This window comes from Melanotaenia boesemani, chromosome 4 (genome assembly GCF_017639745.1).
Source record: "Melanotaenia boesemani isolate fMelBoe1 chromosome 4, fMelBoe1.pri, whole genome shotgun sequence".
Classification (NCBI taxonomy): domain Eukaryota; kingdom Metazoa; phylum Chordata; class Actinopteri; order Atheriniformes; family Melanotaeniidae; genus Melanotaenia; species Melanotaenia boesemani.
In genome coordinates this window covers 13,681,711-13,694,023 of record NC_055685.1, presented here as the reverse complement: position 1 = coordinate 13,694,023, position 12,313 = coordinate 13,681,711, and the positions used below count along the sequence as shown (strand labels likewise).

Below are 12,313 nucleotides of genomic sequence, written 5' to 3'. Positions count from 1 at the left end.
CAAAAGGAAACCCTAATATCCAATGACAATGAGATAATAATGAGAAACCAGCCTCCTCTTTAGTTGGCAGGGCAGCAAAATACCTTATCTAAACCTAAATAAAGCTACAACATATTAAGTATTGAACTGTTTAATTTATCCAGTTTAAGAAGAGGCCTACTATCAGATATGAAACTTCCAGCCTCCCTAGAAACAAATACTGTGCATAAGAAATTAATTTGACTGAGCATCTGGAATGTAAAATGAGAATCAAGACGTCTTTAACGTCTTTTACATTGCAGACCTCGTTCCATTGGCATTGGCAACACATGAAAAAAAACACAGAAAACACATGTTACCATGACAACCATGGTATACACGCACTATAACACATGCATACAGAGTCATGATTACAAGTCCCGCAGCCTTGTGGCCTTTTATTGTGCATCCAGCACCCTTTGGGGGCCTGCCTCACAAGTTTAGTGACATCAAGAGAAAGTGATATTGTTCACAACAATAACAATAAATCAAATTTATGGGCAAGCTAAAGCAGTATGCATGCAGGCATCTGCTTCAAACCTGGCAGCCTCTTCTGACAACATTTAAATCTTTCACAGCCTACTGGACTCATGGGCACTTCCAAGCTTCAAAACCCACGTTCCTCTGTAGCCAAGTGTCCCATAAAGCCCATCTTTGTGCTTGGCCTTCTTTTTTATCTGCCCTGCACTCCTGTACAAATTGTCTGTATCTTGCCCAGTTGTGCTGCTATCTTGTTTGCAAAATCATTCCTCAAATGTCCAGATTCGCTGGTGTGTTGCTTTGTTTTGAGCTTTTAAAGGGACACAAGACAGATAGACTACAGAAAAATGTGTCAAATTCATAATCCATTCATCATAGTTGTTAACAAAATTAACAAAAAATTGACATCCGTATGGACATTATAACAAAGACATATCTGGCCACAGTAATTATAATTTTATTTTTCCCCATACAACCTTTTATCAGTTGACAGTGGTCTCTTTTTTACTTTATATTACTCCTTAAATGCATTCTAAATTAAATACGAGACAGCTGAATCAATATCTTCCCCTGTGCTGCTACAAGGCTGCTTTTGCCCCAAGATGAATTGGAAGTGCACTCTTCTAATTCTGTCTTCACTCGCACACCTTCCTTCCTCCGTCTCTTTCTTCCCCCCTGACATTTGGACATTTGACATGCTGGTTCCAGCTTTTTAGTCATAACTGATGAGTATCTCTTGCAGAAGTTTCAGAATAGCTCTGACTCATGACCACGTCTGTCAGATGATTTATTTCCCTTTGCTTTGTCACAGTACATGCAGGGTGTCTGATGAGATGGAGTTTGCTGTGAAATGTGACACCACTCCTCCCAAAAGTTTGGGTTCTGTAAAAAAGTCTCCCATTTCCTAGTAAACCAGGACTTCAGATGAGTTTTATGAGTTGCATATTGGTCCACATCCAAATATATTACTAAAAATTACCAAACCTCTTTTGTTTTAAAGGATAATGGCCACAGAGTATGATTAAATTTATTATGTGTATCTGGCCAAATAATAAAAAAAAATCCTTTAACATGAATCTCTTTCTCTTCTATGAATTAACATATAAGCTGACAATGTCCTTTATGATAAAATTAAAAAGTTGGTTTCTCCAAATTTGATTCACATGAACTGTTGCTTTATTCAGAAGATTCAATGTACCCTGAGAAAATGGAGAATAGCAGCTTGTTCTTTATAAAATATCGTTATTTCAAGCTGTTCGGCACAGTGATTAGTTGCTGGCAGAGGTGTTGCCGTTCCTTATCTGTTCCTTCCCATGCTTATTCATCACTGCAATTTACAAGAATGGTAAAAAAAAGAATTGTTTAAAATCTGTGGTCATGCCAGTGAACTATATATATATATATATATATATATATATATATATATATATATATATATATATATATATATTGCAGCTACATCATGTTTGTCATTAGCTTGTGGTCCCAAGGCGCTGGCAGCTGCCTTGAGCATCTGATGTTTCTTTAAGTTAGTTCAGCACCTACAGTTCTGATCGTCTTGCTCCTTTTTTGATACCATTTGGCCACATCTCTCCAGCCTCAATAAAATACATGAACAGTGTGAGTCTTTCATGTCAGAAGGAGTGAATGCTGGAAATTTTCAATCGAAGGTCGCCAGCTCATTTCACATTTAATCATCTGATATTTGAGAATGCCACGTGACAGGAGGGTTTGAGTTATCGGTTTTCTTCTAAAAGATAGATAGGTGGTTCAGAGACCTGAGCGCAGTGACAGGAACAGTGAGCCGCTTGCTGACCATACATACTGTAGGTAGGTAAAGACCCCATATGGTTTTAATTGTTCCCACCTGGCATTGTTACGATGATGGCAAGCTGGTGTCTTTGCTCTTTCTTTGTCTAACAAGGCACACACACACAAACACACACACACATTGATTCTTGTTCACTCCTGTTTCGTAGGGTGCATGATGGGACATAAACAGGGACCATTTTGCTAAATCCCACTGGTGCATTGAATAGTAAACTTTAACTGCACTGTCTCCAAAAATGGCCACAAAATGCAACTAAATGGTCAAAGTCTGGAGATCCATACCTCCCCTACATTTTTTTTTTTAGCTTTAAATCCTAATGTCAACGTGAGTGACAGAGTGGACAAAAACATGTTAGAAGACCAGTTGTCAACAAAAATGATTGATAATGACAAGAATAATCCACTGTAGTTGTGAATGTATGACTATACCTGTCAATACAAAGCCCAGTGCCAGAGGAAAATGTCACCTTTTCACATTTTTGGAAAGCACAGATATGCATTGTGTTAGCATTTCTCAGTCAGACACATACAGACTAAATGCTTTGAAGCCAAAAGGCTTGTTGAGTTTCTCTTCGCCTCATTGCAGGAGTTTGTTTAGGATTCAGAAAGCTTGTATTTTTCTCTAAATGAAGATTTTTTTTCTAATCTTGCCAAAAAGTTTAATCCTAACCAGAAAGTGACGAGAATGAAAATAAGGAGGCAAAACCTGTTAATGGCATTTTTGTTCTCTTTTCAGAACTTTTCTTTGGTAACAAACATGCATCAAAACCACTTGATTAGCAATAATACTGGGTCAGGTTGTCAAATTTAATTTAGTTATGATAGTTAGGAAAATACAAATGTAGTTTGAAGTTAAATACACAACTTAAATAACTTCATCTTTTCTCACAGACCAGTGTTGTGTTGCGGCTGATTTTATGTAAAAGAAAATAATACAAATGCCTTGAAATTTGTATTTAAAAATTCATCCAACCACATTTATCATTAAATATTTATGTCCTTACGCTCTGGAGAAAGAAAAGGAATTCTGATTGCTTGATTCAAATAATTTCTTTGTCCTCTTACATCTTTCAATTATAACAAATTAGAGTCTGACTGAGTGGGAGGTGATTAAAATCATCTGGAAACTCTTGCTCTTCAGCAATCATACAGCTTGTTATCGTTCACAAAGCTGCTGGTGATGAAACACAAAGTGCTCACCTGTTTGGAGACTGTTTGTTCTTAATACCAGCCTGCTTAACAACATGCTTCACATAAAACCTTTCACTGATCCACCTACTTCTCTTCTCCATCTGCGTGTGTGTTCATGTATGAAGGCTGTGTGTATGTGACATGGACAGACTTGGACGAAATGAATTCATCGGAGAGGTGAGAGTGGCTCTGAAGAAACTGAAAGAGGGAGAGAGCAAACGTTACAATATGGGCCTGGAGAGAATTGCACAGGTATGCTTAGTTTCTCTATACCGTGTATTAATGTGTTCTTCTTATTTATTTTATTCTGAGTTCATCAGGCATGAATTTCCACCGTTTTCAGTTGTGTAATAAATATCCATCTTTGCTTAATATTGCAGAATAAAGAAACCAACAATCAAACGGTGGAGCAGGGAGCAGTGGTGGCAGAAGAGGAGGTACAGCGATCATCAGCTTTATCATCACCACTCATCATTTGGATTTTCAAGCAAAACATGGCTTACTATAATTTCCAATTATTCTCTTACTTCTAATATATTTTCTTATCTTTGCAGCACTTTTAATCGGCCATGTATTGCTGCTAAGTTAAATTAATTAATCTGTTTAAGTAGCATGAGCTTTAACAGTCTTGTGAGCAATTAAGCTACAAACCTGGACACTGTGTGTCAGTAGTGTGTAAATCACACCAGTGTTTTACTCCGCTGATCCTTGTTATCTCATTTCCCTTCATGATCTTAGCTAAAAGCTTCTGTCAATTTATGGTCCAGCCTGGAGATTAAAGGGAGAAAGAGTCGTGCCATTTTTGCCAGATAAAGCCTGCATTTAATTTCTTGCATTTTTATTTTAAAACCCTAGACACTTGCTATGTCCTAAATAGTAAAAATACTGTAACAGATCCTACATATTCTGTTTACAAACCTTTTAAATTTGAATATGTTATGGGTTTATTGAGTGAAGTGTTTTGAAGAAATCATTAGAGAGGGAATATGACACTGTTATGTGTTGTGTATCCAGCGTGGCCGCATCCTGGTGTCACTATGCTATAACACAGAGAAGGGCTGCCTGCTGGTTGGGATCATACGCTGTGCCCATCTGGCCGCCATGGACTCCAATGGGTACTCTGACCCTTTCGTCAAAATGTAAGTCACATCCAATATCTATGAATATCTTACAAAGTGTGGTCATGTGTGGATTTCCTTTATTAGCAATTCACATTCAGTGCAGTAGATGTTGTGATATTTGCCAGTGTAAGGCAAGGAAAGGCAGTTTATTTGTATAGCACATTTCATGTACAGGACAATTCAAAGTGCTTTACATAAAACAAAGGCATTACAGATATTTAGAATAGTAAAAGGCATCAACACATAATCACAATAAAATAATAAATTACATTAAAATGATTAAAAGCAAGAAAAGTTTAAAAAAAGTTACCGTGCAGATTTCATGCATAGGCACATGAGAAAAGAAATGTTTTTAACCTGGATTTAAAGATGTCTACATTCGGGGAAAGTTTAATCTCCACTGGCAGTTTGTTCCATTTGTTTATTCTCTGAACATATCACAGATGTATTCTGGGCCTAAACCATTCTGGGATTTGTAAACTATCAGAAGGTTTTAAAATCTATTCTGTGACTCACTGGAAGCCAGTGTAAAGATTTTAAAACTGGTGTGATGTGTTCAGATCTCTTAGTCTTGGTTAAAACTCTAGCAGCAGCGTTTTGGATGAGCTGCAGATGTTTAGTGCTCTTTTTAGGAAGTCCTGTTAAAAGACCATTACAGTAATCCAGCCTACTGGAGATGAATGCATGGATGAGTTTCTCTTGGTCTTTCTGGGAGACTAAACTTTTAATTCTGTTGATGTTTCTGAGCTGGTAAAAAGCTGTCTTAGTGACAGCTTTGATGTGGCTGCTGAAAGTCAGGTCTGAGTCTATCAACACTACAAGGTTACGAACTTGGTCGGTGATTTTAAGAGTCCGAGTCTCCAGGTGTTTGCCAATGCTGTCCCTCTTCTCTTTGCTACCAAACAGAATAATCTCAGTTTTGTCTTCATTTAATTGTAGAAAATTCTCCTTCATCCAGGTGTTTATTTGCTCCAGACACTGACACAGAGTATGTGTAGAGTATGGTCTGGGCTCTACCTTTAACCATGGACTAATATCTTAACCATTAGCTGACATTACTGACTGTTGTTACTGTGAGTTCAGTTTATACTCGAAAGTTGCGTTGCCTGAGTTCCCAGTCGAAAATACAACGCGAACGCCCCTTGAAGTCGGATATCTGACTCGGCTCTGACCCAAATTAATTATACTGTTACTGTATATTTTGGCATCCTGTTAAGACTGCAGGCCTAAACACATGTTTCACGTACCCAGACTGAAGCAGAATTTCCTCACAGAAAAAAAGCACATTTAAGAGATTTAGCTTTTTTGTAAAGTTTGAGGTTGTTTTAAATACTAAAGAATAGTCTGATTAAACTATGGGCATATACCTACCTTCATATCAGACCAGGGGTTTCAGTTAGATTGGACAGAGAATTAAAAAATTTTTGCACCTTTGTTTGGTTAGGTTTGCTTTCACACTGCACCTTACTCAAGTGGACCAAACCACCTGGAGAACATCACTGAGTTACAACAACTGCTTGCTAGGGACAATATTCCTTAAAAACAACCCTGACCATGAACAAAACAGAAGAAAATCCGGCTCGAGCCACTCCAAATTCCTGCAGACTTTGGGTTTCTGTTTTTAGTTTGGTGTTTGAACCTAAGGCTGTTTTCACAGGAATCTAGCCAGTATGAGCTGCAGGAAAGGCAGCAAGCTTTTTACCATGTTGCACTTTGTCGTGCTCACGTCACTTTTATTCATTGGTTCACTGGATGATCCATTTGCTTTCCCCCCCGTGAGCGAACTGCTCCAGGGTTCATTTGCAAGTGAACTGAGGCCCTCGGGTTTTAAACAGAACAGAGTAACGCATCTTTGGTTCACACCAGAATATGAACCATAGACTGCATATAAAAGATGGACGGAGCCTCTGTGACGTCACCAGTAGGTTCCTGAAGAGCAAAAGTGAAGCCCGTTGGGTTGTTCCTACCATTGCCATCTTGGCAGCGTCATGCCTGCTTTTGCTCCCGGAAAATACAAAAATGGGCAAAGTGGCAGAGCTGAGAGGGGGGCTGTCAGCGTGGGGGTGGATGATTGACGTCTATCAAACTCCGAGCTGCCTGTAGCTAAGAGCTAACCGAGCCAACTCTGATCTAACGTGAGCTGACCGGCTAATGAAGGTAGGTGGGCAAAAGCTAAGGCCCACTGTTAGCCGGCTAAAAACCACGGTTGTGCTACACTCTCCCTTCCTGCCACAGATATTGGATACATGTCAGTCAAAAGGACACGCCCCTAATTATGCAGAATTTCAAGATTAAATAACATCCAAAGTAGGGCTGAACAATTTTGGAAAATAATCTAATTGCGATTTTTTCCCCTCAATATTCCAATTGCAATTTCATTCAGGAAAACTAAAGAGAACAAATATGTTCTTAAGCGAATATGTTCTGGACACGTTTCCTTTTAGATAAATCAAAGTCCCAATGAACACAAAATAAACAAGTGTATGTTCTTATTAAACCTTAAGTAAGAAAAAACTTTTTGAACACTAATGAAAATACTATATTCATACAGTAACAGCAGCAAACAACACACATGAGTGCAAAATGAGTGGCACAGCCAGCCAGAAAGATTCTTCTGTGTAGTTCACAGATTTTTAGCGAGGAAAACCAGCATGTCAACTTTTGCTGGTTTCAAAGATGAGCGAGTGCAAGTTATTATATTCCCCTCAGCACTAAAAAGACGCTCTGAGGGAGCACTCGTGGCAGGGACACAGAGATACTTGCGGGCCATCTTGCACAATCGTGGAAAATTGATTTTGTGCACTTTCCACCACTCCAAGGGTTCATCTTCTCCATCAGTGGCAGGGATCATGAGGTAACTATTTAACTCTGCCTCAGCGACATCTTCAAGTTGCAAGGGAGAAGCAGAACACGCCACAGTGGTCTTGAAGAAGCTGCCAATAGACTTCTACACCTTTTTGTCAGAGGGCTGCACACTTTCAGGCCTTGGAGTGGTTTCTGTGCGAGACCTCTTCTCCTACCACATGAAAAGCAAAAAAAAAAAAAAAAAAACAGCAATTAGTAATCAGTTAGTTAGATTATGAATAAATAAATATAAGGTACGTTTGTGAAATAATAGATACACAATTATTACTAACCTGGTTATGTGCACGCCTTGCTGATTCCAGCATTTCAGTCTTGAGTCGGGTCTTAATGGCAGGAATGTTGTCTATGGTGATATACTGGTTTTAAACCTGGGGTCCAGGAAGGATGCAACATCCAAAAGCTCCTGGGTCCTGGGGTCATTGTACTTGTCATTAAGGTATGCCAAGACCTTGGTTTTGATTGGCCTAGTAAGGTCAGTGTCCTCTTGATCTTCAGCCAGGACTGATGTGGCCAGAAGATGAAGAACTGGTTTGAGGTAGGAGATGCTCACATACTTCTCTCCAAATAGAGCATCTCTAAAGTCCTGGAGATGATGCAGTGCCTTGTGAACAGACTCCAACACCTCAATATCCTGCGGATGAGGGAGCATGCATATCGGTCACCTGACAATACGTGAGATATGGCTTTAAGCTGCTCTAGCACCCTGGCGATCATCTTTGATCAGCAATGAGGCTGTGCTCAGGAAGTTTGAGCTCCTTTTGTGCTTCAGTCATTGCTGCCTTCTTCTTCCAACTGTGGGAGAAGTGTCCCACCAGCCTCTTGCAGAGCCCTATTGCTCTTGACACTGCCATCTTTCAGCGCATGTCCTAGAATAAAAAATAATATAAGAACAGTATAATTAATAAAGTTGTGTGATACAGTGTTATCAATTTAAACACAATTCTCTTCTATTTTCTTTTTTAATTTCTTGTACACTGTATTGGTCTAAGTACTATAATTTATCTATCTATCTATCTATCTATTTATCTATCTAACTATCTATCTATCTCTCTCTCTCTTCCTTCCGGGTTGTGTGTGTGGTGGTGAGCTCGGTGGAGGGGAGTGTGGTGAGTGTGGCTGAAAAGTTTGTTTTTCTTTGACCCACTTTTTTCTTTCTTATACTTGTCTACTGTTATCTACTGTGTTACTGGCCGTTTATCAGGTTGCTTCACTGGTATTAGGCAGGTTTTTTCTGCCGGGATGGCGTCGGTAGAGACACCCTCCTTATCTTTAAAACACTGGGCTCGGCTACAACCTGATCCTTCTATACCTGTGGAGACAGTTCTCCTAGCCGTAGGGGAACAGGTTGGTCATGCAAACCTTGTTTATGCCTCCAGGATGAATAAAGGTGTGGTGGTTTTTCTGAAGGAGGAGCGGCTTGTCTCTGAGCTAATAGCTAGCGGCGTCACGCTTAGCAGCGTTTACCTACAGGTTTCGCCGCTTGCGGTGCGGTCCAGCTGGGTTACGATCTCCGGGGTTCCCCCTTTTATTCCTAATGAGACACTGGAGGGGGTGCTGCAGCGTTTCGGTAAAATAGCGAGTGCTTTCCATTCAGTTGGTCTGGGCTGTAAGAGTGAGAAACTGAAACATGTTCAGTCTCTCAGGAGGCAGGTGTTTATGTTCCTAAACTCTCCATCACAGCCTCTGGAGGTCTCCTTCAGGGTTAAGCACGGTGACGGGCACTACATGGTTTATGCCAGTACAGGGAGCATGAAGTGTTTTGAGTGTGGAGATGTAGGACACAAGCAAGCTTTTTGCCCACATAAGTCAGCTGAAGAGTCAGCTGGGTACCATTGGGAGTGTGTGGGGCAACCCGTAGAGGTTCCTGCAGACCCTGCTGTGTGTCAGGAGGGGGAGGGAAGCCCAGGAGAGGGGCGTGACAGACAGGTGAGTGGTGACAAGGATGATGAACAGACTGATTTTCTGAGTGTGAGTGTTCCAGCTGAGGACAGGAGTGAGGCTGAGGGGAACGTCAGGAGTAGTGAGCAAGCTTCTGCTGATGCAGCCTCTGTGTCTGATGCTGGAGAAAACATGGATTATGATACTGACTCTGACTGTATATCTGTTGCCGGTTCACAGTCTTCTAGTGGGGATCTTTATACTTTGGAGGAAATTAATGATTTCCTGGAGGAAACTTTTGGGAAGTCTGTGCGAGTAAGTACTTTCCTGATGGCGAGAAGTTTATTAATAGAGTGAGGACTCTACTGAAGGTGGTTGGTGTGGACTTGTTGGATGAAAAGAAACGGTTCCGTCAGAGTAAACACATGACAAGCATTCGAAAACAGCTAAAAGCCAGTAAAAATCAAAGTGCTAAACGACTAAAACTCCAAAAGTAAAATCATGGTGCTTCACTGGGTGATCTTCCTTTTATTGGTTTCTATTTCTGTCATCTTTAATTCTCTCCCCCGTATGCAGAAGGTGAGGGTGGGCTCCTTGAACATAAATGGAGGGAGGGATCGTCAAAGGAGGGCAGTTGTTTTAGAAACAATCACTCAGAAAGGCTTGGATGTAGTTTTCCTGCAGGAAACTCATAGTGATGCAGAGAATGAGGTAGACTGGGGTCTGTGGTGGAAAGGCCAGTACATCTTGTCTCATGGAACAAACTTCTCTGCCGGAGTTGCTGTTCTTTTCTCGGCAGCTCTTAATATTAACATCACTTCCACCACAGAGCTGGTCGCAGGCAGAGTTTTGGTAGTTAGAGCAGAAATTTTTCCTTCTGTTTTCTTAATATATATGCTCCAAACCTGGGAGCTGATAGGCTTGTCATTTTTAACCAAGTCAGGACCTTTCTGAAGCAGTGTGATCAGAGTGAGTGTGTAGTGATGGGGGGAGACTGGAACTGTACTGTTAATTTTGTTTTGGATAGGAAGGGATTAGAACCTCATCTCCAGTCATCCACTGCTTTATCCTTGCTGCTCTCAGAGCTGAGCCTGGTAGATGCCTGGAGGGTTAAAAACCCACAGAAGAAGCAGTTCACCTGGGTCAGGGTGGTGAGCGGGGTTAGGAGCACAGCTAGGTTGGACAGGTTTTACTTAACAGAGAGTTTTAATAACAGACTACTTACCAGCTTTGTCTATCCTGTAGGTTTCACTGACCATCACTTAGTCACCCTGAACGTCCAGGTTTCTCCTACTACTAGGTGCAGCTCTTACTGGCATTTTAATATCAAGTTGCTACAGGACAGGACTGGGGGATCTGGAGGGGAAGAAAGGGGATTTCCAGTCTCTAAGTCAGTGGTTGGAAGTGGGTAAAGCCCAAATCAGGGTCTTTTGTCAGCAGTACACTAGTGACTCTACAGTTAGAATTAAAAAGGTCATTAGTGAGTTAGAAAAAGAAATTCAGTATCTGGAAGACCGTATTTTAGTTTCAAACATCACTGGCAGTGATACCCTTCACCAGAAGAGGAAAGAGCTGAGTTCTTTCCTCCATGAAAGAGCTAAGGGAGCTCTGGTCAGATCCAGGTTCACCACAGCTAGAGACATGGATGTTCCCACCGCCCTCTTCTTCTACCTGGAGAAATCTGTCTCTCAGAGGAAGCAGATGACCTGTCTTAGCCTCCCTGATGGCTCCTTGACCAAGGACCGGGTGATGATGAGGCAGCATGCTGTGTCCTTCTACAGTGCCCTCTACAGTCAGGAGGAATGTCATAGCGAGTGTGTTGGTGCAGGAATACATGGAAAACCTGCTGGATTGCGGCCCTCGTAGGACCGAATTGAGTAGCCCTGATTTACAGGGACCAGTCATATTGAATACCGGACAGATCAATTATGGACAATCTTTTTCTGATGAGGGACTTGTTTGACGTTTGTAAACTGTTTGGTTTGGATGTACACTACCATTCAAAAGTTTGGGGTCATTTCCTATTGAATCCCATGGCAAAGTGACCCCAAACTTTTGAACGATAGTGTAAGTTTTATTTCTCTGGATCAGGAGAAGGCTTTTGATCGAGTTGATCATGGCTTTCTTTTTTCCGCTTTAAGAGCATTTGGTTTTGGGGATGGTTTTGTTTCCTTACTGACTATGACTATGACGAGCTGGCAGCGCTGATTAAAACACAGAGGGAGTACCGTGCGTGCAGTTTACTGAGTTTTATGGAGTCGTGGCTGCACTCACATATTCCGGACCACAGCGTTGCTGTACCCGGCTTTGTGATCGTGCCGGTGGACAGAGACGTGACAGACAGCGGTAAGAAGAAGGGAGGAGGGATTGTGCTTTATGTGAATGAACGTTGGTGCAATCCCGGACACGTCCGTGTCAAGGAACGTTTCTGCAACCCAAACGTGAAACTACTGGCTGTTGGGCTACGGCCGTATTACTTGCCAAGAGAGTTTACATCAGCCATTGTGGTAACTGTTTACATTCCCCCATCAGCTGATGCGGAGGCCGCCGCTGACGTCATCAGCTCCGTCATCTCCCGGTTGCAGACGCAGCAACCAAATGCCTTCATGGTAATCACAGGGGACTTTAATCATGCTAGCATGGACAGAACACTGACTGACTTCACTCAGTATGTGGACTGCTCCACTTGGGACAATAAAACTCTGGACCTACTGTATGCAAACGCACAGGGAGCATACAGTGCAACCGCCCTTCCCCCCCTCGGCAGGTCAGATCACAACCTTGTTCTGCTTTCACCAAAGTATGTGCCCATTGTCCGGCGGCAGCCTGTGCCCACAAGGAGAGTGAGGAGGTGGACACAGGAGGCTGAGGAGGCCCTGCAGGACTGCTTTGACTGCACAGACTGGGATGCACTCTGCCTGCCTCATGGG

General features: G+C 41.7%; 1 protein-coding gene across 1 annotated transcript in view; it reads left to right on the top strand.

Moving 5' to 3' along the window:
* The window catches only part of doc2d (double C2-like domains, delta), a 53,884-nt gene that overhangs the window by 12,434 nt on the left and 29,137 nt on the right, over window positions 1-12,313 (top strand). Inside the window, exons 6-8 of the mRNA XM_041983485.1 lie at window positions 3,645-3,771; window positions 3,900-3,956; window positions 4,534-4,658. Coding sequence (XP_041839419.1) covers window positions 3,645-3,771; window positions 3,900-3,956; window positions 4,534-4,658 — 309 coding nt within the window. The remainder of the gene's footprint in view (window positions 1-3,644; window positions 3,772-3,899; window positions 3,957-4,533; window positions 4,659-12,313) is intronic.